The 25,765-nt window shown below is 42.1% G+C and overlaps 1 protein-coding gene across 4 annotated transcripts in view; it reads right to left on the minus strand.

The window, feature by feature from the left end:
• SLC12A5 (solute carrier family 12 member 5) overlaps positions 1 to 25,765 on the minus strand; it is a 223,109-nt gene that overhangs the window by 90,571 nt on the left and 106,773 nt on the right. For all 4 annotated transcript variants that reach the window (XM_068263355.1, XM_068263356.1, XM_068263354.1 and 1 more), the window contains exons 8-9: positions 6,773 to 6,984; positions 1,671 to 1,835 (exon numbers count right to left, since the gene is read on the minus strand). In XM_068263355.1, coding sequence (XP_068119456.1) covers positions 1,671 to 1,835; positions 6,773 to 6,984 — 377 coding nt within the window. The remainder of the gene's footprint in view (positions 1 to 1,670; positions 1,836 to 6,772; positions 6,985 to 25,765) is intronic.

The following is a 25,765-nucleotide window of genomic DNA, read 5'->3' on the forward strand; positions in this document are numbered from 1 at the left end:
TTATAAAATAATATCCGGTACAAAGACTGCATTGTTTTCAGTGTCAGAACTGACCCACAGAATTAAATAAAGTGCCCTAAATGCGTACTTCCAACACTGCAACACTACCTGCATTTTCACACTATTTTATTTAATTTCATTTTATTTGTGTGTGTGTGCGTTGGTACTGCCATCTTGCTAGTGATGTCAGCAGTATGCACAGCAGCTTGGTAAGATAATGTATCTGAAGGTGCCCAATTTTTATGTACAATTTTGTATTTTGATCAAATAAATCAGATGGAGATGTATAAAAACAGAATGAACCGTTGCTCACGGTAGATGACCTGATCACAGTACTGCATTGTAACGAAAGCCGTTATTCTAACTCAAGGTATGCAGGCTTTGTATTAATGTCTATGGCCAGTCGTCATTACAGTTCACCCTCATTATAATGCGTGCGTTATGCAACGGACCACTGTGAATCCAACCTTTGAGTCAATATAGCTGGTTTGTCGATCCGTCTGATGGATTTTTATAATTGGATCTGTTCTGATCAAGTTAAAAATTGTTCTTTTGATGTATACAATCTATTTTTTTCCTGTTTTAACAAATTCTTATTAAAGTAAAACTGAAGCTACGTGAAAAAATAAGGTTAGATTTTCACAGATGGAAAGGAAAAGGCTGTGGATCTCAAAAGGCCTCACATTTTTTAAGTACTTTCACATTTGCTTTAACAAAGCCTCATTGTGTTTCCAACACAAGTTTATGCTCCTTGTTTGTTTGCATTCTAATAAACTTTTACATTATTTGAAAAGAGTTTCAACTTGAAACTTTTTCAAATGCTTTAAAACTTTACCAAAATAATTAGTTAAATCTATGTATTGCTGTATATTGGTATGTTACACCACCCTCCCAGTGATGTTTATCCTAAGCTGTTTAAATATGTGGCATATCCCCCCCCCACCCCTTCAAAGAATTCAAGCATTCTGAGAGACTAGGTATATTTTTTACTGGCTTTGGGACTTGCAATAAACAAACATTCCGCAAAGATCAACTGACAGGACTAAAAAAAAAAAGACCTGTGATAAATTTCAGAAAGTAAACTGGGGTTAGTAAAGATTTTGCAATGGACCAACACGGACTATATGATTTATAAAAATATTGTAAAAATATAAATAAATACATTTCATGTATTACATTATTTTCACTAAAGTTCCTTTTGTCCTTCGATTGAAATACTCTGAACAGGAATTTTGAGAAACACAGTTCAAATAAAATGAAAGCTCTGTAAACACACTAAATGACACCCAGCCATAGCTCCGTAATGACCAAAGTCAAGAGTCCAGTGTTAGATCATTCTGGACTACTTTTGGCCTCATACAGACATAACAACATTTGTCCCAAAAGACTGATGCCTGCACAGGTGTCCTTCATCCTCTGCAGGTAACCCTGCTCTAGAGAATAATGAATTCCTTCTTAGAATTTTTTAGCCATTTCTTTTTGTATTGTATTTTATTGCATTTGCAGACTGCAGATAATAGCTTTTAGATTTCCTATAGAGCTCTTACAGACCTTGAAAAAAATCCCCATATTTTGTATACTCTGAAAACATTAAAATGTTTTTCAGTGAAGATCTACACATTAGAATAATAGTCTAAACAACTTTACCTAAAAAGCAAAACAGCAATTACCTGTCACGGAGGGAAAGTAGATTCCTACAAGAAGTGTGAAATATGTTGTCATGTCACTAAATACATAATGCTGGTCCAAGTCAATAGGGTCCGAGTTGGGAACAGAGTGGAGTCCAGTTTTCTCCACAATCAAACCCTTTGCCGAATAATGCGACCACACGTTTTCTGAAGAGTAAAAATAGTGGGTTAAATGTCTAAACTTTTCACGCTCTCCTTCCCCCATAAACAGTCATGTTCATACAGGCAATATCCATAAATATTTGGGTATTGATAAAGCTATGATTATTTTAAATAAAAAAAGTTATATAAGAATATGAGCTGAAACTACAGCCTGCCACCTTCAACTTAAAGTGTACCTGTAGTGGTGGTAGAAAATGCTGCGCCAACCACAATAGAATATAATGCTGTTCAATACGGGGATTAGGGCGGGATCAGCTGGGAATACACTAGTTAGCCCAGGAGTGGGTCCTGTATTAATATAGATAGGGCGAATATGTGTTACCACGTATTGTAAAGGCGCATCACATGGGCAGTACTGTGGGCGGGATATCTTGAGGGGAGTGCGATGCGCGGCGTGGAGTTGGAGCGCAGCGTCACGTCGGTGCGCGTGTGGGTTAGCTGACATTGACGTCACGTATGGGGAGGTTTAAGTGCGGCTGGCGTACTGGCAACGCTAGCCCCTGATGAGTCTTGTGACGAAACGCGTAGGGCGGAGCCAGTACGCCTGACGCACTACACGGTAGTCCGGACGAGCCGCTGATTGCGGGGGAACGAGCGGGACGCCGCGAACGAACCCAGCAGTAATAGAGTGGTACGCCGGACAGCCCTGCTGTTGTGATATGCTTATCTGTATCTTGGAGCTTGTAAGTTCATAGAGGGCGCGAGAGGCGCAGTGTGTTTTATATGAGCATTGGATGTTACGCAATGAAGTTTTTATGTGTTTTTTATTGAGGAATAAAGGCCTTTTTTTATGACACCATGGATGTGGATTACTGATGTGCCTCTGAGTACCACATGCTGAGCTTGAACTCCACCTGTATATTGGTGGTCATCATCTGGTGAGCTGCTCTGTTTTCAGAGGTGGAGGGAGTAATTTGCACGGGCACAGTCTCACCTTTTGACACTTTTGCTGTGGGTGTAGTTTTATATTGAGTAAGCAGGTTACGCTATGTCAGATTATTTTACAGATACGGCAGCGCGCAGTGGATGATATTAAGTTAAAGTGTACCTGGCTGAGCCGCAGCTCGGCTACACAAAATCAGATACTTACCTAAAGAGAGGGAAGCCTCAGGATCCTATTGTGGCTTCCCGATCTCTGCTAATGTCCCCCATCGCTGAGCCCAGCTCCTCTTCCTTATTCATGGCCACACAATAGCCGACTGAGCTCGCCCACAAATGCGTAGTGAGCCGGACCTGCGGGGTCCGTGCTACTGCGCATGAGCAGGCGGGCTCCAGCGGCTACAGCACGCAAATGAAGAAGGAAGTGGAGCTGCGTGGCCCTGATGTGGAGTGGGGCCGTGTTCTGCAACAGGGGACAAGGAAGAGAAGCCTCAATAGGATCCTGAAGCTTCCCTCTCTACAGGGTAAGTTCTTGTTTGGAACCCGAGCTTCGGCTCACATTCACTTTAAAAGGACTCCGAGCACCTCTCATGAGTATGCCTTTAAGCTAGACGACTTCCACCAAAGTTTTGCTATAACCCCTCTGGAGGAGCCTCTTGCAATGGTCATGCATGTCACTTCCTCTTCCTGCTTCATTCAGTGATGCACTTCTCTAACAGAGAAGACACCTTGTCCCCTGTTGACCTGGAAGTTATAACACAGCCAAGATGGCAGCCGCAATTTTTAAATTGAAATCGAACAAAAACTATTAGGTGTAGAATGGCAATTCAGGTATCAAATGAAAGAGGAGAGCACAAGCTACAGAAAGGTACTTTCTTTAAAGGGATACTGTAGGGGGGTCGGGGGAAAATGAGCTGAACTTACCCGGGGCTTCTAATGGTCCCCCGCAGACATCCTGTGTTGGCGTAGCCACTCCCCAATGCTCCGGCCCCGCCTCCGGTTCACTTCTGGAATTTCTGACTTTAAAGTCAGAAAACCACTGCGCCTGCGTTGCCGTGTCCTCGATCCCGCTGATGTCACCAGGAGTGTACTGCGCAGACACAGACCATACTGGGCCTGCGCTGTGCGCTCTTGATGACATCAGCGGGATCGAGGACACGGCAACGCAGGCGCAGTGGTTTTCTGACTTTAAAGTCAGAAATTCCAGAAGTGAACCGGAGGCGGGGCCGGAGCATCGATGAGCGGCTGTGCCAACACAGGATGTCTGCGGGGGACCGTTAGAAGTCCCGGGTAAGTTCAACTCATTTTCCCCTGACCCCCCTACAGTATCCCTTTAAGTACTTTGCAGTACTGGCCGGAGTCTCTAGGCATACCCATGAGAGGTGCTCGGAGTCCCTTTAAGGGTCTTATCTGAGTTTGCTGAATGGTTTATGAATTATAGCATTTTTATGCTTAGACCTCTCATTTGAACAGAACAAGAAGTAATTGGATAGCTGACTGACAAGCTTTTTATATAACAAGGTGAGGAAAGTTCCATTAATTATTTATAGTATACCTTCAGTTTTCAGCATTGGCAAGTGAAAAATGACTGAATAACAATTGAGAGGGCAAACTTAGGATGAAATGAAACCAATCATTTTGCAAACTTTTTCTTGCCGTTTTACTGATGAGATGTAAAAACACTGCTTGTAGGATAACTCGGGGGAAACAAATGAGTCACATTACTGCCACAAACATGCATCAATTTTATTGGAATTGCACATGAAAGACCAATACAAAGTGGCGTACATGTGAGAAGTGGATCGAAAATCATACATCATTCCAAACATTTTTTACAAATAACTGCAAAGTGGGGTGTGCGCAATTATTCGGCCCCCTGAGTCAATACTTTGTAGAATCACCTTTTGCTGCAATTACAGCTGCCAGTCTTTTAGGGTATGTCTCTACCAGCTTTGCACATCTAGAGACTGAAATCCTTGCCCATTCTTCTTTGCAAAACAGCTCCAGCTCAGTCAGATTAGATGGACAGTGTTTGTGAACAGCAGTTTTCAGATCTTGCCACAGATTCTCGATTGGATTTAGATCTGGACTTTGACTGGGCCATTCTAACACATAGATATGTTTTGTTTTAAACCATTCCATTGTTACCCTGGCTTTATGTTTAGGGTCATTGTCCTGCTGGAAGGTGAACCTCCGCCCCAGTCTCAAGTCTTTAGCAGTCTCCAAGAGGTTTTCTTCCAAGATTGGCCTGTATTTGGCTCCAACCATCTTCCCATCAACTCTGACCAGCTTCCCCTGTCCCTGCTGAAGAGATGCAACCCCCAAGCATGATGCTGCCACCACGATATTTGACAGTGGGGATGGTGTGTTCTGAGTGATGTGCAGTGTTAGTTTTCCACCACACATAGCGTTTTGCATTTTGGCCAAAAAGTTCCATTTTGGTCTCATCTGACCAGAGCACCTTCTTCCACATGGTTGCTGTGTCCCCCACATGGCTTGTGGCAAACTGCAAACGGGACTTCTTATGCTTTCTGTTAACAATGTCTTTCTTCTTGCCACTCTTCCATAAAGGCCAACTTTGCACAGTGCATAACTAATTGTTGTCCTATGGACAGAGTCTCCCACCTGAGTTGTAGATCTCTGCAGCTCGTCCAGAGTCACCATGGGCTTCTTGACTACATTTCTGATCAGCGCTCTCCTTGTTCGGCCTGTGAGTTTAGGTGGATAGCCTTGTCTTGGTAGGTTTACAGTTGTGCCATACTCCTTCCATTTCTGAATGATCGCTTGAACAGTGCTCCTTGGGATGTTCAAGGCTTTGGAAATCTTTTTGTAGCCTAAGCCTAATTTAAATTTCTCAATAACTTGATCCCTGACCTGTCTTGGACCTGTCTTGTGTGTTCTTTGGACCTTACGGTGTTGTTGCTCCCAATATTCTTTTAGACAACCTCTGAGGCCCTCACAGAGCAGCTGTATTTGTACTGACATTAGATTACACACAGGTGCACTCTATTTAGTCATTAGCACTCATCAGGCAATGTCTATAGGCAACTGACTGCACTCAGATCAAAGGGGGCCGAATAATTATGCACACACCACTTTGCAGTTATTTATTTGTAAAAAATGCTTGGAATCATGCATAATTTTCGTTCCCCTTCTCACATGTACACCACTTTGTGTTGGTCTTTCATGTGGAATTCCAATAAAATTGATTCATGTTTGTGGCAGTAATATGACAAAATGTGGAAAACTTCAAGGGGGCCGAATACTTTTGCAACCCACTGTATGTATTTAACCACCTTTCGACCGCCTAACGTCAATTGGCAGTCGCAAGTTTGCTCCCCAGGACTTGACACCAATCAGCGTTGGGCGGTTTTGCAGGGGATTGCGCACGCATACCCGCTTGAGTGACGGAGCTCTGCTCCGTCATCAGTCTACCAGCGGTGAACGCCGCTAGCAGACTCTTAGATGGCGAAATCGCCGTCTATTTACATTGTACAGAACTGCGATCTAATGCAGCGCTGTACTGGGGACAGCCGTGTCACTCGGCTGTCCCCTGGAGAGGCTCCAAACACGATCCCTTCGCTGTGATTGGCCATTGGGGAGAGGGAATTTTTTTTTTAAATAAGCAACTTTATTAAAAAAAACTAATACATTAATAATAATAAAAAAGCCTGCAGCAACAATCAGAGCCCACCAACAGAAAGCTCTGTTGGTGGGCAGAAAGGGGAGGGGGGTTTGGTTGGTGTGCTCCGTTGTATGGCTCTGCAGCAAGCTATTAAAGCTGCAGACAGAGCACTGAATTGTAAAAAAATAGCCTAGTCACTAGGGGGGGGGGGGGGGGGGGGTGTAAGCCTATGGCCCTTAAAAGGCTAAAAAAAAAGTGCAGCAAAAAACAAAAACAAAAAAAAGTTGAAAGTAAAGCTGTGAAAAATAATAGTTTTGTTTTCCTCATGGTATTTTTCTCCGCGCTACATTTCCCAGCTTTAACCCAAATGATTTGCCATTGTTCTGTGAAAACATCACCAAACTCTATTGTTTTTCACCTCGGATGAGTCCGCTGGCTACTCCTGGGATGCCCTGAATCTCCGTTACATTATTTTGAGCAAAGTAGAGATCGCAGGTGGCGTTGAGGAGCGGCGACGAGCAGAAAAGAGCCCACAGCTTGCTTGTGACTGTCTCGTTGCCGTTGTCAATAAACTTTGCGCACACATCGAATTCTTTTTTGGACAAAGTCCGGTTGCCAAGGAGACAGATTCTAAGAAAATATATATAAGAGCACATTGTAAGATGAGCACAAATGCAACTGCAAGATTAGAGCATGACAAGTTAAAAAGCATCGTCATCAAAAGCATTAACTTTGTTCTCTGATTCCCCCTAGGTCAACTGTTTTCAGTCTTTTTCCTCTGAAAGTCATTGATGAGGTTTTGTTTCTCTCTCTTTAAAGTGAACCTAAACTGAGAAGGATATGGATTTTTCCTTTTAAAATAATACCAGTTGCCTGACTCTCCTGCTGATCCTGTGTCTCTAATACTTTTAGCCACAGCCCCTGAACAAGCATGCAGATCAGGTGCACTGACTGAAGTCAGACTGGATTAGCTGCATCCTTGTTTCAGGTGTGTGATTCAGCAACTACTGTAGCTATAGAGATCAGCAGGAGTGCCAGGGAACTGGTATTGTTTAAAAGGAAACATCCATATCCCTCTCAGTTTAGGTTCCCATTAAAGAGACACTGAAGCTAAAAAAAATCATGATGATTTGCATGTGCAGTACAGCTAAAAAATAAAACATTAGGAGCAGAGACATATGTCTAATATTGTTTCCAGTAGAGGAAGAGTTAAGAAACTCCAGTTGTTATCTATGCAAAATAGCCATTGAGCTCCACGACTTTTAAAGTCGCAGAGAGTTCTGTCTTCTGATGCTTGTTATCTCAAGTGTTTGTACATGTATTTTCTTTTTCTCTGCCAGAGCATGGGTCAATAGTTCACAAGACTGCTCTATAAAAACATTTAGAATGCTTAGTGTGTAAACTGCAAATATTAGAGAATGATGCAATGTTATAAAAAAAACACTAACTGAAAATAAAAATATGAGAATATTTTCTTTGCTACTAATCTTCTAGTAATTATCCGTACTACACAACCAATCCATTATATCATATTTTTTTTTTTTTTTTGCTTCAGTGTCTCTTTAATATAGCAAAGCCACTTTGCTCAGTTTTTCCTCTGATAACTGCTCTGCAGTCGTCTTCCTTGGCATTGTAGCACAAGGCCACGCGATAGCTTGCTGTACTCTATAGGCTGAGCACTGGGAGTCTGAGCCATGAATTGGCACATGCATCTTAAGCCCAACAGGATTGCAACTCAGGTTGCTCAATCATTTATGACGGTTTTGGAAATTTTTGAGGTATGTACAGGTGTCTGCCAATGGGCAATATTCGAAAACCATGCCTGATACCAAGGCCCAATTGGTATTGATTTTTCCACTCTTAGCTGTCCTCCTTCCCATCCCTCCATCCTTCCCTCTCTCATATTGAGGGACACACTGCTCACTAGACAGCTGAGTTGAGTGTATGTACAGCAAAAGGCAATCCTACAAAATTAAATATTTTGGATGTTCATTTTTGCACATGTGTAAGAGCTTATATTGTCCACATCCAATCACATAGTCATTTCTTAACAAGATGAAATATAACATATGCTGCTCCCATAGTTGGAAGCACCCCTTAAAGGGAACCCAAAGTGAGAGGTGATACGGAGGCTGACATATTTTTTTTTCCTTTTTAAACAATATCAGTTGCCTGGCACCCCTACAGTCCTCTGCCTCTAATACTTTTAGCCATAGACCCTGAACAAGCATGCTGATCAAAATCTGACAAGATTAGCTGTATGCTTGTTTCAGGTGTATGATTCACACACTACTGCATCCAAGCAAACCAGCAGGATGGCCAGGTAACTAGTGTTGTTTAAAACTAAATATGCCAGCCTCCATATACCTCATGCTTCAGGTTCCCTTTGATTTTTCTATACGGTGCATCCAGAAAGTACTCACAACACATCACTTTTTCCACATTTTTTTTTTATGCTACAGCCTTAATACATAGTTACATAGATATTTTGGTTGAAAAAAGACATACGGCCATCGAGTTCAACCAGTATAAAGTACAACACCAGCCTGCTCCCTCACATATCCCTGTTGATCCAGAGGAAGGCGAAAAAAACCCTTACAAGGCATGGTCCAATTAGCCCCAAAAGGGAAAAATTCCTTCCCGACTCCAGATGGCAATCAGATAAAATCCCTGGATCAACATCATTAGGCATTACCTAGTAATTGTAGCCATGGATGTCTTTCAACGCAAGGAAAGCATCTAAGCCCCCTTTAAATGCAGGTATAGAGTTTGCCACAACGACTTCCTGTGGCAATGCATTCCACATCTTAATTACTCTTACTGTAAAGAACCCTTTCCTAAATAAATGGCTAAAACGTTTTTCCTCCATGTGCAGATCACGTCCTCTAGTCCTTTGAGAAGGCCTAGGGACAAAAAGCTCATCCGCCAAGCTATTATATTGCCCTCTGATGTATTTATACATGTTAATTAGATCCCCTCTAAGGCGTCTTTTCTCTAGACTAAATAAACCCAGTTTATCTAACCTTTCTTGGTAAGTGAGACCTTCCATCCCACGTATCAATTTTGTTGCTCGTCTCTGCACCTGCTCTAAAACTGCAATATCTTTTTTGTAATGTGGTGCCCAGAACTGAATTCCATATTCCAGATGTGGCCTTACTAGAGAGTTAAACGGGCAATATTATGCTAGCATCTTGAGTTTTTATTTCCCTTTTAATGCATCCCAAAATTTTGTTAGCTTTAGCTGCAGCTGCTAAAATTCAAAATTGATTAAATTATTTTTTTCCTCAGAATTCGACACACAGCACCATGAAAACATGAACAAAGTTTACTTGAGATTCTTGCGAATTAAAACAAAAAGAGAAAACACATGTATATAATGTTGAAGCTGTGAAGCTCAATTTTGAGCTTCACAGCCTTTGCCATGAAGCTCAAATTGAGCCAAGGTGCATCCTGCTTCTCCTGATTATCCTTGAGATGTTTCTGCAGTGTAAATGGAGTCCACCTGTGGTAAATTCAGTTAACTGGACGTGATTTGGAAAGGCACACACCTCTCTATATAGGTTCCCACAGTTGACAGTTCATGTCAGAGCACAAAACAAGCATAAGGTCAAATTAATTGTTTGTAGACCTCCGAGACAGGATTGTCTCAAGGTACAAATGTGGGGAAGGTTACCGAAAAAGTTCTGCTGCTTTGAAGGTCCCAATAAGCACAGTGGCCTCCATCATCCGGAAGTGGAAGAAGTTTAAAACCACCAGGGTTTTAACTTTTGGCAACTTTTTCTACAAAATTTTCTCCTAGGTGATATTTTCAAAATTGTCAGTAAAATGCCATTTAAACACCCACCAAACAAAAAATACTTTTAAAGTACTTTTTCACCTACTTCTTGGTATTTTTTGTTTCCATTCCAAAGTGCTAAAAAGTCAATTTAAATTGAAGATGGAAAATTATCTCCATGAGAAAACACAGGAGAAAAAGTGAATTGCATATGGTTTCAAGACTTTTCCTATAACTGCACAACTGAGCGATCAGAGGAGAAAGGCCTTAGGGAGGTGACCAAGAACACAATGGTCACTCTGTCAGAGCCCCAAAGGCCCTCTGTGGAGAGAGGAGAACCTTCTGGAAGGACAACCATGTCTCCGATCAGGCCTGTATGGTATGAGTGGCAGGATGGAAGTCACTCCTTAGTAAAAAGACACATGGCAGCCTGCCTGGAGTTTGCCAAAAGACAACTGAAGGTCTCTCACACCAGGAAAAAACAAAATTTTCTGGTCTGATGAGACAGATTGAACTCTTTGGTGTGAATGTCAGGCATCCAGTTTGGAGGAAACCAGGCACTGCTCATCACCAGGCCAATAGCATCCCTACAGTAAGGCATGAACCATCATGGTGGTGGCAGCATCATGATATGGGGATGTTTTTCAGCAACAGGAACTGGGAGACTAATCTGGATAAAGGTAAGGATGACTGCAGCAATGTACAGAAACATCCTAGATCAAAACCTGCTCCAGAGTACTCACGAACCCAGACTGGGGTAAAGGACAATGACCTTAAGCGCGCAGCCATGATATAAAAGGAGTGGCTTCAGGTCAACTCTGAATGTCCTTGAGTGACCCAGCCAAAGCCCAGACTTGACTGCAGTTGAACATCTCTGGAGAGACCTTAAAATGGCTGTGCACCGACACTTCCCTTCCAACTTGATGGAGCTTGAAAGGTGCTGCAAAGAGGAATGGGCGAACTAGCCAAGTATAGCGTGTGACATCATATTAAAAAAGACTTGAGGCTGTAATTACTGCCAAATGTGCAGTGACAAAGTATTGAGCAAAGGCTGTGAATACTTATGTAAATGTGATTTCTCCGTTTTTTATTTTTAATACATTTGCCAAAACCTCAGGTAAACTTTTTTCACGTTGTCATCATGGGGTGTTGTGTGTAGGTAGAATTCTGAGGGAAAAAATGAATCCACTATGGAATAAGGCTGTAACATAACAAAATGTGGGGAAAAAATGATGCGCTGGGAATACTTTCTGGATGCATTGTATAATGTGATCCTCTGATAAGATCAGGTGCATTGATTGCAGTGTATCCACAATTATGCCCAACCTAGCTGGTGATAGTGATAACCAGCTTGGTAATCAATATACCTGGCCTTGTGGAACATTCTATGAAAACCAAAGCAAAATAATTATACAGTACAAACATCAGTGGTAAAAAGACACATCTCAGCCCCCACCTGAAATATGCAGCGGTTATAAATTGCTCTGAGATGCTTGTTACCGGCTTCAACCATACCCCAGCACTGTGTAGTTTGCCTTCTTAAAACAGAAGGTATTTGCGATAATTCAGCTTAAAGTGAGTGACTCTGGTCTCCCACAATGCATCACTACTGAATATGCAAATGATCTCTTTATGCCCCTAAAGCCAGGCTTACATCCAGAACCACTGGTGTATAGCAAACCTATAGCTTATAAAATTTACAGAGCCACATCAACCCAATGTGCAGACAGCCTGTTTCAGACTGTTGGTCCTCCTCCGTACATGGCAGGGATTGATATGGCTCTGTGGAATAGTGCTTGGACCAGTAGTTTTGGGTCACCCCGAGCTGCTTGGGTATTCTGTTACACTGGTCCAAATCATGCTCAGGTAAACTAATGGGAGTGGAGCTTTGGGGTGAGGAAGGGGTTCACACATCTAGGAAGCATCTGTCAATGTTATTCTTTTATTAACTATTTGCTGAGTGCATGATGGACATTTATAGTGGTCTTTAAAGGTTGCTTTATTATGTTTAGAACAAAATTTTGATCCGGTAAAAAAGTACAGTAGCACATGAAAATATTATACTTACCACTTGAAGCCAGTAGGTGGAGCTCCCAAGTACTGTCAGATATTCTTGAGGGCATTACTTCAAGGCTCGATATGAAATCAGATCAGAACCAAAGCAGACTAACTGGTGATCCATTAGGAAAGTGAACAGTTTAGTGCCATTACTAAGAGCTGGCTCAGGGCGCTACTATGGTGTGTGTTCGGAGGAAAAAAAAAACTTTGCAAACTAAGCAACTTGGCTGCATCCTGATTAAAGATTTTTAGAGAACAAAGATTTAACACCTATATTAACCATTTATGCCGCGCAGACGTGAGCCTCACGTCTGCAGCAGCAGCTGCTATAGCCGCAGGGATGTGCTAGTCACGTCCCTGTAGTTTGGGGGGTTTGCATGCTAATGTGCAGGCAAATGCCTGTTATCACGATGTTGCTGGTAGCAGGGGAGATTGGCGGCAGCGGAAAAAAGTCCCCTGTGCAAATCCGCCAAGAATAAACACTGTTTTTGTTCAAAAACAGTGTTTATTCTTAAATAGAGCCTTCGCGCAGCCTTCTGCAGCCAAACGTTAGATTTGTGAATGGGAACTAAGTTCCCAATCATTAATCTCCCCGCAGGCCACCCGTGATGCAGGTTTTCATTGAAGCCTGCGTCACTTCCCTAGTTACAATGTAGCAACACATTGTAACACATTGTTACCTGTGTAGCATACTTATACGCTACATAGGGATTTGCTCAACGACATCTTGTGGCCAATAGTAAAATTACACCTACTGGCTTTAGGGATTAAAAAAAATGTACTTTATTTCAAGAGGGCATAGTATTATAAATGTATGGGCTAAAAATTAGCGATGTGTAATGAATAGCGGAGATGCCGCCACGCGGTCTGGCGGCGGGGCGGCTTTCTCCGCGTTCAGACCGGCGGTTTCCGCACAGCATTGTGTCTGGTTTGCCTGGGCCTTCTAGTGCACAGAGATGGAGAGCTACGTGCGCGCGCTAGAAAACAGGACCTTTATGCCAGGAGCGCTTGTCAGTTGCTGGTTGTCTGCCGTTGCGAATACTTGCGTGTGAGCACTCAGACCTCAGTCAGATCCTACAGTGTGTTAGAACCAGTTGGAACTGGGAATTCACACTTAGCCAGATTCCGCTCTTGATATTTACTGTGTTATACTTGAGATCAGTTCCAGGGTGTTGAGACCAAGGACCTCACACCCAAGCATAGGATTACTGTGTCATTACTGTGTTATACTTTAGACCAGTTCCGGGGTGTTGAGACCAAGGACCTCACACCCAAGCATAGGATTACTGTGTTATACTTTAGACCAGTTCCAGGGTGTTGAGACCAAGGACCTCACACCTCAGACTAGGATTGTGCTTGATATCTGTTATGACCTCTGGCTCTGTTGACCTCTCTCTTGCTTTCTGATTCGGTACCTCCACCCATCTGTCTATCAGTTGCCAACCTTGCCTGTACCCGGTTACCGAATCAGCCTTCTGTCTCTGTACCTTATCTGCTCGTGTGTTGCCGACCTGGCCTGTCCGACCCTTCTGGCTGTCACTCATCCCTCGAGTGGTCAGTCTGTCTGTACTACCCCTGACACTAATCCACCGGGTGTCAGTTTGCTGCAAGGACATCCTGCTCCTCAGAGAGTCCTTCCTGCAGTGCAGCCAGTGGCCTCTATTCCATAGGAGTCCCCTGGGCTGCAGTGCAGTCTGATTTCCAGTCTACAAGGGAATTACTGGCTGCAAGATTATTTCTATCTCCTCCTCTTAAAGAGATAGTCCCTGCATAGCCGGAGGCCACCTGCTCCTCAGGTGGTCGCTGGCCGTAGTAATATCTGTGTCTCCCGCCCCACGGGAGATAGCCTACAGTTGCACCAAACACCTACACTTCATTAGGTGTCCAGAGGTTAGTCATACTTGTATTATTGGTGATTCTGCAGATCATCCATAATCAGGTATATATCTGTATTGTTGATGATTCTGAAGATCATCAATAATCAGATGCTCTCTGTGTGCTGACACCAATCATTACACGATGGATGTAACACTGAAAAAATGTACCTTTTATTTCCAAATAAAATATTGTCACCATACTAGGGATATAATTTTTACGTTGCAATAACCGGGACAAATGGGCAAATAAAATGTGTGGATTTTAATTACAGTAGCATGTGGTATTTTAAAACTATATTGACCCAAAACTGTGAAATAATGATTTTTTCAAATTTTTTCTTAATTATTGCGGTTAAAATGCATTTAGACTAAAATAATTCTTAACAAAATGTACCACCCAAAGAAAGCCTAATTAGTGGCGGAAAAAACAAGGTTTAGATCATTTCTTTGTGATAAGTAGTGATAAAGTTAATGGGGAATGAAAGGGAGGAGTGCTGAAATGGGAAAATCCCTCTCATCCATAAGGTGAAAAATACCCGCTGGCTGAAATGGTTAATATTTGGAGTGCTCTGTCACATATTTCAACTAATGCTAGTTGACAGAAAACCACTATAGCTTTGGGTGTCCACGGAGAAGGGGGCAGGGTCAAATTCCTACTCAGTAGTCTGTGCAGACAAGAGCAGTAATTGATATTAAATCACAAATACTGTATATACTTGTGTATAAGCCGACCTCCCCAACATCCCCAGCAACCAGGATTGACTCATGTATAAGCCAATGGTAGAAAACACAGACCTCTGTATTTGAAAAACAAAGCAAATCGAGAGTCCCAATAGTGCAATATGTCAAACCAATTGGTCGAAGGAGTAAATACTGTATATGAGAATATACTCACAAAGGTGGGTTACCTCCGGTAACCACTCAGTAGGCAGGTGGGGAGATTAGACCCGACCCCACTCGGGTTAAAAATGTCACTCTCCGTAGAAGAAAAGGGGGTGGCACCCCTCCACCAAGGGTTGACTCTCAGAATAAACAATTGTTCAAAACGGAGGCGCCAGATAAGGATAAAATAGTTTAAAAAAATAAAAAATAAAAAAGGGGGAGGTAGTGGTGGACTTAACTCTCACAAGTACGATCACACGATCAGTTATTCACTGAAAGGCGCTCATACCTGCTCTGAATCTTTACAAGCTCCATATACTGCCTGATAAATCTGGATGTCACCCATGAAACATCCCAACACAATCTTACCTTATCTGTCCCTCCCCCACCCTTTAGATTGTAAGCCATTGGCAGGGCCTCCCCCTTCCCTTAGTGTGTCCTTCTTAATTTTACTACCCCAGCAATGACACCCTTCTCATGGACTAACTCGGACTTGTTTTGTCAGGTCTCTGTAAAACGCATTTTATACCCTGATTGCATGTATAACCTTGTGCTATTTTGTATAACCGTTTGCTACCTCTCTGTCTGTCACCCCTTGTTGCAATGTATGTATCCCTATTTATTGTCCAGCGCTGCGTAATATGTTGGCGCTTTATAAATACAATTAATAATAATAATAATAAAACACATTGCTATTACTCTGGAGTCTATTATTATTGAATAAAGATATTTTTCAGTGAACTGTCTGCTTGTGGGCGGTAAGTCCACCACTACCTCACCCTTTTTAAACGGTTTTTAACTATTCTATCCTTATTTGGCACCTCCTTTTGAACAATTGTTTATACAGATCTCTGTATGTCCCCTGTCCCATGTGCAGAGTACTGTTGGCAGATTTTTATGGATGTGCCACCCCCACCAGCACGGAGTATGTGAATCTGCTGTACTGGTCAGTTAATTTGACATAAAATGCTGCAAATAGCCCTGAGGCAGGCCTATCCTTTAAGAAACTGTCTGGACTACAGTAAGCTGAGGACAATGCTTAAATGCTTCTGACTAGATCCCAGTGAAACACATTTATCTACAGCAGCATGGGATAGTGTAAATAAAAGCATGCTGCAAATGACTGAACATGTGTTCATGTAGACCTTTGTATCCTTTCTTCACCCACCCCGAGCAGAGTTTTAAGGCAGACCTGTGCCCCCTGAGTGTCCCGGAATATGCACGTGCGCTGCACGGTTGTTTTTGCTTACCATCCGCGCTGCTTTGCCATTCCTGCGCATGTGTCAGTCGTATTGCTATGACGCCACTAGAGGGTGTCATAGTAATGCGACTGTGATTGACTTGGCTACAGAGAAACCCTAGCGGTGCGGATGGCAGCGGGGATTGGTATCAAAAGACCCACCCAAAAGATCCATGCAGTGCTGTAACTATGCCGGGACACTTGGGGGAAACAGGTTTGCATCTACTTTCTGCTACACTACGATGAGGCGAGAACATGGCTGAATCTTCACACGTGGCCATTTAAATCAGAGGCCAGACAACTTGCTACACACGGCACATGGACTTAAGGTAAATCCTGCACATATCTGCACGTGTCGGGGAAGGACAAAACCATCACTGCTTAGCTCAGTTACCCGTATTGCAGTAAATGGTTCACTTAGGGGGCTCACCAGGGGCAAACCCAGAATTTTCAAGGGGGGGATTCCTGAAAGGTCTCCCTCAGCCACGCACAATACAGTATAATAATATGGTTGGACATCAAGCTGGGTACACATAATGCAATTTCTTGTCCAACTAACAGGATCTGATTATGCTCAATGATTTCCTAAATGTCCGATCTGCTACTGATCGACAACTGGATTGATCAGGAGCAGTATGGATACAGGTAATGACAGCCAACATTGTCAATGAAGGGGAAAGTGAAGCATTCACACAGCAGGGCACAGGGCTGTGCTCATGCCTGACTCTGTCCCCAAAGCTGCTCCAGGCTCTGTGCACATGCTGCTACTCCATGCAAAGTCAACTGTAGCAAGGAAAGAAAGGGGCAGTGCTGTGAGCTGCAGGATACCTGCAGATATTCTGGTGTCTCAACTTGTGCCTGTCCCCAGACACTGCACTGGCCCTGGTCTAAGGGGGGATTGCAGGCAGCTGTAATCCCACCCCCCGCATTTGCCTATGCTCACTATTTCCTTATGACTCATTTATAAGGCGAGACCCCTACTTTTCCTTTGAGCCCCTTTTTTAGGCTCAAAAACTCGGCTTATACACGAGTATGTAAGGTAACATCTAACAGAAAATGGCAATATACTGTAAAAACTTAGAGGAACTGTAGTGAAAATAATGTACTGAATAAGATTGCCTATTTTTTTTTTCATACATTTTTTAGTCAGTGTTTGCCATTTGTAAACATTTTTACTCACCCAGGTTTACATTCTGAAATTTTTAACAGGTGTCAAAATCCTAAGAAGTGCATCACTAAGCAATAAAACTCCCAGTAAACGAACGTTCCGCACAGGGAGACACGGCTTGCTTGGCAGTTGGAAACAGCCATTATTTCTCTCAATGCAGTGAGGTTACACAGTAAACACACTGCGGAAGGGGTTTCACCACAATATCAGCCATACAGATGCCCCTGATGATCTATTTGAGAAAAGGAAAATATTTCTCATGGCAAAGGAGGTATTGGCTACTGATTGAAATGAAGTTCAATCCCTCGTTAAAATTCTTTAAGTAACCAAAGCAATAAAATGGAGAACTACCATATTGAGAGCTTGGGTGCAGCTTCTTTCTTTTGTGCACAAGCACTTGCTTTAACTGGGCATGTTTAGATCTTGTGAGTTCCCGATTTGGGATTGCTGGTGCACAGCCATAGGCACCTCCTAAAGAAAATTTAACTGATGGGTTAGCCGAATAACAAAAAGCATGGGAATGGGAGAGACCCCAAAGAGAGAGAGCAGCATGAAGACTTCCAGAAGTAAGTTTATTAAGTCGTTACGGTTTATGCTTTATTTAAATTTCGCTTCAGATGTACTTTTCAGGCAGAGTTTCCCCAACTGGTTCTGAAGTCCCACTACTAGTGCATGTTTTGTAGATATCCACACAGATGATAACTATTCCATATTGCAAATACTTTAATTACCTAGGGTATGTCTATGTAAGGGTATCTGCAAAATATGTGCAGTGGTGGGTCTGTGGAAAGCAATGCAGAAATGTGTGGTCATGAGAAAAATAATCTTTATTGCTCTAATTCTTTAGAATACAAAAAAAATGGTTATGGCTTACTACGGGCTACAGCAGGTCATCATTTTTGTGAGGCTCCGCGTGTCCTGAGGAGGCGTGCTCACACTCGGAACAACTGTAGACAGGGGGCACTTGTTTGTACCTGAGTTCCGTGGCTAAATAAAGAAGAAGTTGATGGAGAGTGCTGGAGTCCGTTTTCTTTTTCCATTTATCATTTTTGTGTTGCTCTGTTAAATAAGCCTGGTTATGTGAACTTGATAGACCCATGTATCTATCTTTGTATTATTATGTATTTATATATAGAATTAACACATTTTCTGAAAAATTGCATCCTCAATAAACCCTATTAAATTTGTTCATTTATTTTCCCTTTAGTGGGAAGAAGAGAATTGTATAAGCATTGTTTTGGGGGTCTACTAGCTCTGCAAGGCAAGAGTTCTAGTAACCATTCTACGTATACAATTTATTCAGGATAAGGGTAGCAATAGTATAGTAAGTACGTATTGACTCTGCGTAGTAGTTGGGACGCTAACATCGGCTGCCCTATCAATCGGCTAATCCTTAATAACATCTAACCCTAACATCATCTTCACTCAATGTAGACTTTCTGATATCTAATCTTTACCTTCCCCTAATATTAACCCATTCCTGATGCCTAACTCTGACATCCTGTGATGTTTACCCAATCCTGCCGTCTAACCATTTCTTCCCCTATCTAACATTAACTTATTCCTAATGCCAACCTTTTAACACTAAAATCTAATTCTAACTCGATCAGAATGAAAAAATCTGCTGGTAATGAAAAAGAAAATCGATAATGTGAACCTTTACACTATGGTTTGGGACATTAGATTATGATAAGGTAGGGGTTAGATTGTGAGCCCCTCTGAGGACAGTCAGTAAGATGACCTGTCTGATGTACTCTGTGAAGCACTGTTTAAGATGTCAGCGCTATACAAATACAAAATAGTAATAATATACAGGCAGTACAGACAGATGGCCTTTATAAAAGAAAGAAAATACAATGTAGTTAGAAGCAGTAACATTATGGTATTGATAGTAGAAAGTAAATCTCAATCATTACAATCTAGATTCCCTTAGCTGAACATTCTTCCTCAGTACATACATCCCAATCTATTTTAGATGTGATGCTGCCGTCATTTATAGCATTATCATGTCTTTAATGACTTTCTTTCTATTTTTGCTTTTCCAGTCTCATCCAGGAGTTAACAACAGACTGTTTAGCACTGCAGTTTCCTGGCGATATTGTGCAACACTGTGTTCTCATCAGTACAATTTCTGCATATATTAAGTAATTATTTATATTAGACCTTGCATTGCTGAAGACATCTGTTCCCCTTAAAATAGAAACTACAAACAAATCCAATTACTTTTATCATAATTGTGAACCAAAGTTTTGATACTCTCCCAGGGAAATGTATTTGCCTTCTTGTGGGCACAGAAACCCAGTTTGATCTTTGTGGCAGTCTGCCACTGAAGAACATAGCAGGAATGATTTTGCTTCTGGGTATATTGACTGATATTTTACTGAGTGGGAAGCAGTGGAACTACGTAATTTTTTTTTCAATATAAAGGGTTTCCCAAGCAACTGCAGAATGGGACCACAGGGGAGGTTTATGTATGTTGTGTACAAAGGATGACAGGTAGTTTCTGTAAAGCACAAAACTAAGCAACAGGGCACCGCTAACTCCGAGGTAATTTATGGTGTTTTCCTTTATTCTATTATTACTAGTAGTGATGTAATCAAGAATTGTAAGCATAGATTGCGCAGAACTACCAGTCATTAATCATCTAAGGTTCTAAACGGACAATGATTAACAGATATATACACAAATGGCAAGGTCTTGGTCTTAAAGTGGGATTACACTCAAATGTAATCTGTGGACCAAAGCAATAAACATAGCATAAAATTAACAGCTAAAACCATGAGTGGTTTCCAAGGTTCACTGCTATTCAGTAGTTCTGCGCCTGCGCAGTTCCGTCCTGATGACGTCAGCGAGACCACATGACCCGTGCGGTGGACGCAGAAGAAGCTGACCCGGAACCCAACCTGGCGAAGTCAGCTTCACCAGCGGAGGATACCGGGAGCCCCCGGAGCCGCAGTGAGGGCACAGGGGCTGGAGAAAGCCCCAGGTAAATGGATTTTTATTTTTTCCAGCCTGGAAGTATCCTTCAAAAGCGAAGAACAGAGACAACAGAACTCAACTCAGGGAGCAACGTATTGTCACCATCAGTGCCTAATTTGTGTACATGTGGGAACGCGGCTGCCCCCATTGCATGTATTGCACTGTGATTACGCTGCCAGCTCCCTCTCCCTCCCTATATGTGTTTTTTGTTGTTTGCACTGCATTGGTACTTTGCGTAACCCAATTTTTTTACATACTTAATAAAAGATACGTTTCATTCCAGTTCACACGGGCTTTCTAGTTGTGAGACTTGTTGTCGTTTTTTTCAACATCTACTGGGGCAAGATGGCAACCAGAATCGTTATCAAGTAGACTTCGATTATTATGATGACCTTTGCCCAAACTTGGGCCGTCAGTGCAGCAGTAGCCATGTTTGCTTACTGCATAAGAAGTTCTCTGCAGAGAATCCAGCCTGTGTACAGGAGCCCCCGACCCCCTCTTAGCTGCTCGACCAGCAATCTGCCTTGTGAATCACTTCAGCCAAGAGCATTGTTTTCCCCATTTACCCCACCCGCCGCGTCAGTTCACTCCTATGCTACTTAGGAACAAAACACTTTGCTAGCCTACAGGCTAGCATCATGTCTGTACAGTATCAGTCCCGCAATGTCGCCCAAAGGATTGGGTGCCAAACATGCTTCATACATGTTTGAAGTTTAGCTGGATCGATGGTAACGTCTTCTCCTTATCAAACCCCTACAGTCATGGATATTCACTGAAAATTGTCCAGGGTGAGGCAGAAATTCTATTGACAAAAGTATTCTATTAACAAGAAAAGAACATTGACCGAGATACATTGTAATGTTTTTCCTGAATGTCCTCACTTCATTATCCTCACTTTCCTGAATGTACTCAGAACTGATCAATATGACGTCTGAATACCTACCAAGCTAAAATACACTCAAAATAAGTTGGTTCTGAGTCCTTAAATTTGATGTTACCGTACTTACTCATATAAAATATTTGCAAAATGATGAGATGGTTTAATACAGATAGAGTGATAAAAAGATCATAAAGTTTCATGTGATAGAGCCCTAATTATTCTCACACTGCATAATTGGTTTTCTAACCAGCTAGCCAGCAATAAAGTGCTAAAATGAAAGTTTCGTATACAGGTGCACGACAAGTCGCCTGGTAGGCGTCGGGACTCTATCCCCTGGGAGTCAGTGCCGCTAGCCTATAGGCTAGCCCCACGTTCTGTTGCTATGCAAGCGGGCGGAGAGCAAACAGAGCGGTGCACGGAAAGCACCAGTGCTCACCTGAATCAATAGCTGGTGAGGCATTTGGGGTCAATATACTCACATTAGATTCTTGGCAGAGGTGGTCATTATTAGCCGCTTCTGATGAGTTTTATCTAGCATGTTCGAGGCTTTAAATGTGGAATAAACTTTTGGTTACTGAGGGAAATGTTTTAAAAGTTTTTGATTTTCTTTATAAGGTACTTTTGGTTTCAATATTTCAATTTGTGACAGTAAAACAAAAAAAAAGGAAAGAACAATTCAAACAACTGTACATGAGTGGTTAACAGGGTGAGTGCAGCCCACACAGAGGAGCACTCAAGCAAGGTAAGGTAAATTAAGGTTTGGGGGAAATCTGGCATTTATAAAGTACTTTTATTTAATAATGGGTATTATTTAGAAAGACAGATTAAAGATTTCCGAACCTAGACACTGGTGGAAATAAACAATACAGGCTTCTTGTAGCATCACTAAGTGGTTTTAAATACAATAAATGATTGCTGATATACACATGCAATGATATCCCTAAAATATGGAACTCAGATGCAGACAGCAATAGGAGATTCATTGGCGCTAGTCTACTTTTAGGTTTCAAAAATCAAAAACCCATCATGATAAATTGTTTGTCTGCCACTGTGCACCTAACCATACAGATTTATTAACTCCAGGGCCTTAGAAGTAGACCTATTGTAACCTCATCGCTTGCTTACTGTGACCAACAGGTCCACCCCCTCACATAGAGAACACACTGGTCCCAATGCACTAACCAGTGGTAATATTGCGGTGCAGAGACAGTGCACAGCGATATTACCAGTACTACCGCCCGCAGTGCACCACCAGTTATGCTACTAGCTCTCACATATTATGTTCTAATTAAGTAAATTTTGTGAAAAAAAGACAATAGGTTTAATGCTCTAACCAGCGGTTGCCATGCGGAGGCAGAGCATAGAAATACTCGAGTAATGTGAATGTTGCCATGGTAACACGTAATACCGTAGAAACATTTACATTGATCCAGTGCCATGGGTCATACTAATAGCATCACGCTGCTGCCGGTAATAAGGTTAATATCGCTGTGCATTGTAGTATTACCGCTGATTATTGCACCAGGCCCATTATTTCTACTGTAACACAGGGATGCTGGGAAATGTCTAGCATCTATTGTACTTAATACTTTGGGTGTCACATGGTCACAGCAGAATGACCTGCTCACTGGCTGAATCCAGAGAAGAGTAGGAATGGGCTCTAGTGCAGTTTCAAGAACATTTGCTGCATTAAATCATTATTGTGTGCACTGCTTTGCTTCTATACACTGTACTTGTTTATCAGCATGATTGACTGAATTTACCTTGTTTAATTCTGAGTTTAAGTTACAATTGAGTAATTCTTTATGAATAGAGCCCTAGCTATCTATAGTATCAATAGTTACTAGGTGCCTCTGAATCATTTTTTCCTTCATTTTTTACTTCTACAATGTATGAATGTCTCTGTTTAGATATTTTTTTTTCTTAAAAACTGTGATTTTGAACTTTATAGTGCCAAGTGATTAAGGTGTGGCATTTACCATTTTTCTGTTGGACGATGTTTGTGGTTAATCTCTCATCTAGTTGAAAAATGTTTTAGAAACCAGTGGCAGACCACCCCAAAGATGTCTATAGTGTGTTAAAAGTTTTGCTTCCCCCCCCCCCCCCCCCAAAATATGGCAGGGCGGTTGCGCAGTGGTTAGCACTCTCGCCTTGCAGTGCTGGCGAATCCCTGCCAGGTCAACATCTGCAAGGAGTTGTATCTTCTCCCCGTGTCTGCGTGGGTTTCCTCCGGCCACTCTGGTTTCCTCCACCACCACCCAAAAAAAAACCATACAGATAAGTTAATTGGCTTCCCCCTAAATTGGCCCTAGACTATGATACGTGCATTACAAGATACATACATAGACATATGACTATGGTAGGGACTAGATTGTGAGCCCCTCTGAGGGACAGTTAGTGACAAGACAATATACTCTGTACAGCATGCGTAATATGTCGGCGCTATATAAATTCTTAAATAAATTACCAGTAATAAATAAAAAATGTAATACTAAGGTATGATAAGTGAGGGATGAGATGCAAATTCTGTATGCAAATTTATGCAGCTTGAAAATAGACCGTTTTATAAGTGGGATTTGATTATTCCATGTTTAATCTGCATACATTTGTACACAAAATTTGCATAATCCTGCATCAGCTCAGAATTATTTGCATCTCATTAACCAGCCCTATTTAATATTGGTTGCAGCAATGTTATACAGTTTGAAATCTTTGTGCATTATTGAAGAAGTACTATAGTCCCTGTCTAGAGCCAACTCTCGCCATTGTTACTACTCTTTAACCCTTCCTAATAGATCACCATTGCTTCTGATTTCACAGCAAGACTTACACACAAGCTTGACTAAAGTCAAGCGTGTACCGCATCCCCCACCACCCCACCACCCCACAAGCGATCCGCCCAGTGGATCAACTCCCCCAACGGACGGCCAGCTACTTTTAAGGCCCAGTGCACACCACAAACCTCCAGCAGATCTGCAAAACGCTAGAGGTTTTTGAAGCAGATTTCAGAGCGATTCTAGGCATGTATAGAGAGGTTTTCTAAACATGCCTATCATTTTTTTGCAGCATTTTTGTGTAGCAGAGTTCAAATAGTGTTACAGTAAAGCTGTAAATGAACAGCTTCTGTAACAAAAACGCCTGGAAAACCGCTCTGATCTAGCATTTTCAGAGCAGTTTTCCACTTTCCTATACTTTAACATTGAGGCAGAAACGCCTCAGAAATCTAAAAAATGCTGCAGCCCCTGAGTTTGCGTTTGTGGAAAAAAACGACCAGCTCTGGTGTGCACCATCCCATTCACTTTCATTAGCCAAGCGGTTTTCCCCCTGCAAGCATTTTAAATAACCGCTTCAGAACCAGCCCTAAGACACTGCTCCCCATGACATCACGCAAGCGCCACTCCATCCTCCCTCCGCCTCTTCGCAAAGCAACAGTACACATTGTCAGCTAAACAGCTGACACTCTTTTGTACTAGCTAGACCAGCGATGTCACCAAAGAGGATTGGGTAGCGATCCCCGACGGGCGACATACTTCACAGGTGTGTGCGCATCTTTAGGCCCCTTTCACACTAGAGCGTATTCAATGCATTGCTTTACCCATTTTTACCGCAGGGTAAGGCTAATTCAATGAAAGTCTATGGGACATTTCATACCTAGTATCGCATCTGACGCAAACACGCTTTATGGGTCAACATCCGCATTGATGCGCATTGACCGGAAGTCATGTAAGTTTTACGTTGGTGTGTGGGGAAGCAAATTTTTTCAATACACTTGCTTGTAATGTGTATTTCTGCCACAGGAAGTGAGCGCTAGAGAACCTCACTTATGATTTGAACTACTGACAAGAACTGTATAAAGGCTCATTACCGCAGATATCCACAAATCCTGTTTTTAGCATTGCAGTGCGATGCGATCATCTGATCACAACGCGAATGCAGGTTGCTAAATTGAAACCGGCCTCAGGCTTGATTTCTGGCGCAGTCCAGTCTTGTCATGTCAGTTTTCTATCAGTTTTACCTGACTGGACTGGAAATGAACACCTTTTAAATGTAGACACACCCATAGAAACACATACAAAACTATAAGACCATGATTGAACTGGAAATGTGCATATTTATGTGTGAACACCGCTATAGAAACACGTACAAAACTGATGCCAACTGTCAAAAATTGACAACACCTTTTGATGTGTGAAACAAGTCCTAGGCAGGGGACACACTTGACTGTTTTCTTGCACGTTTTCTGCACAAAAAAACTGAGGACCCATGTTAATCAATGGGCTAGTTCACACTTAACGCATATTTTGCACGCAGAAAAAAAATTGACATCCTGCAGGATAATTCTGCACATTTTGTCAGTTTTCCCTATTAAATGACATTAATTGCTGTGAAAAAAATGTGAGAGTTTTTCTCCATATAAACACACATGGTGTGCAGAAAATTCATGCAGAAAACTGAAAGACAAGTGTGTCCCCTGTCTGAGGGCTGGTGCACACCAGAGCGGTTCTGAAGCGTTTTTTAAAACCTACTGGTTACCTTTCACATTTTCCTCATG

The sequence above is a fragment of the Hyperolius riggenbachi genome, chromosome 12, assembly GCF_040937935.1.
Source record: "Hyperolius riggenbachi isolate aHypRig1 chromosome 12, aHypRig1.pri, whole genome shotgun sequence".
NCBI lineage: Eukaryota > Metazoa > Chordata > Amphibia > Anura > Hyperoliidae > Hyperolius > Hyperolius riggenbachi.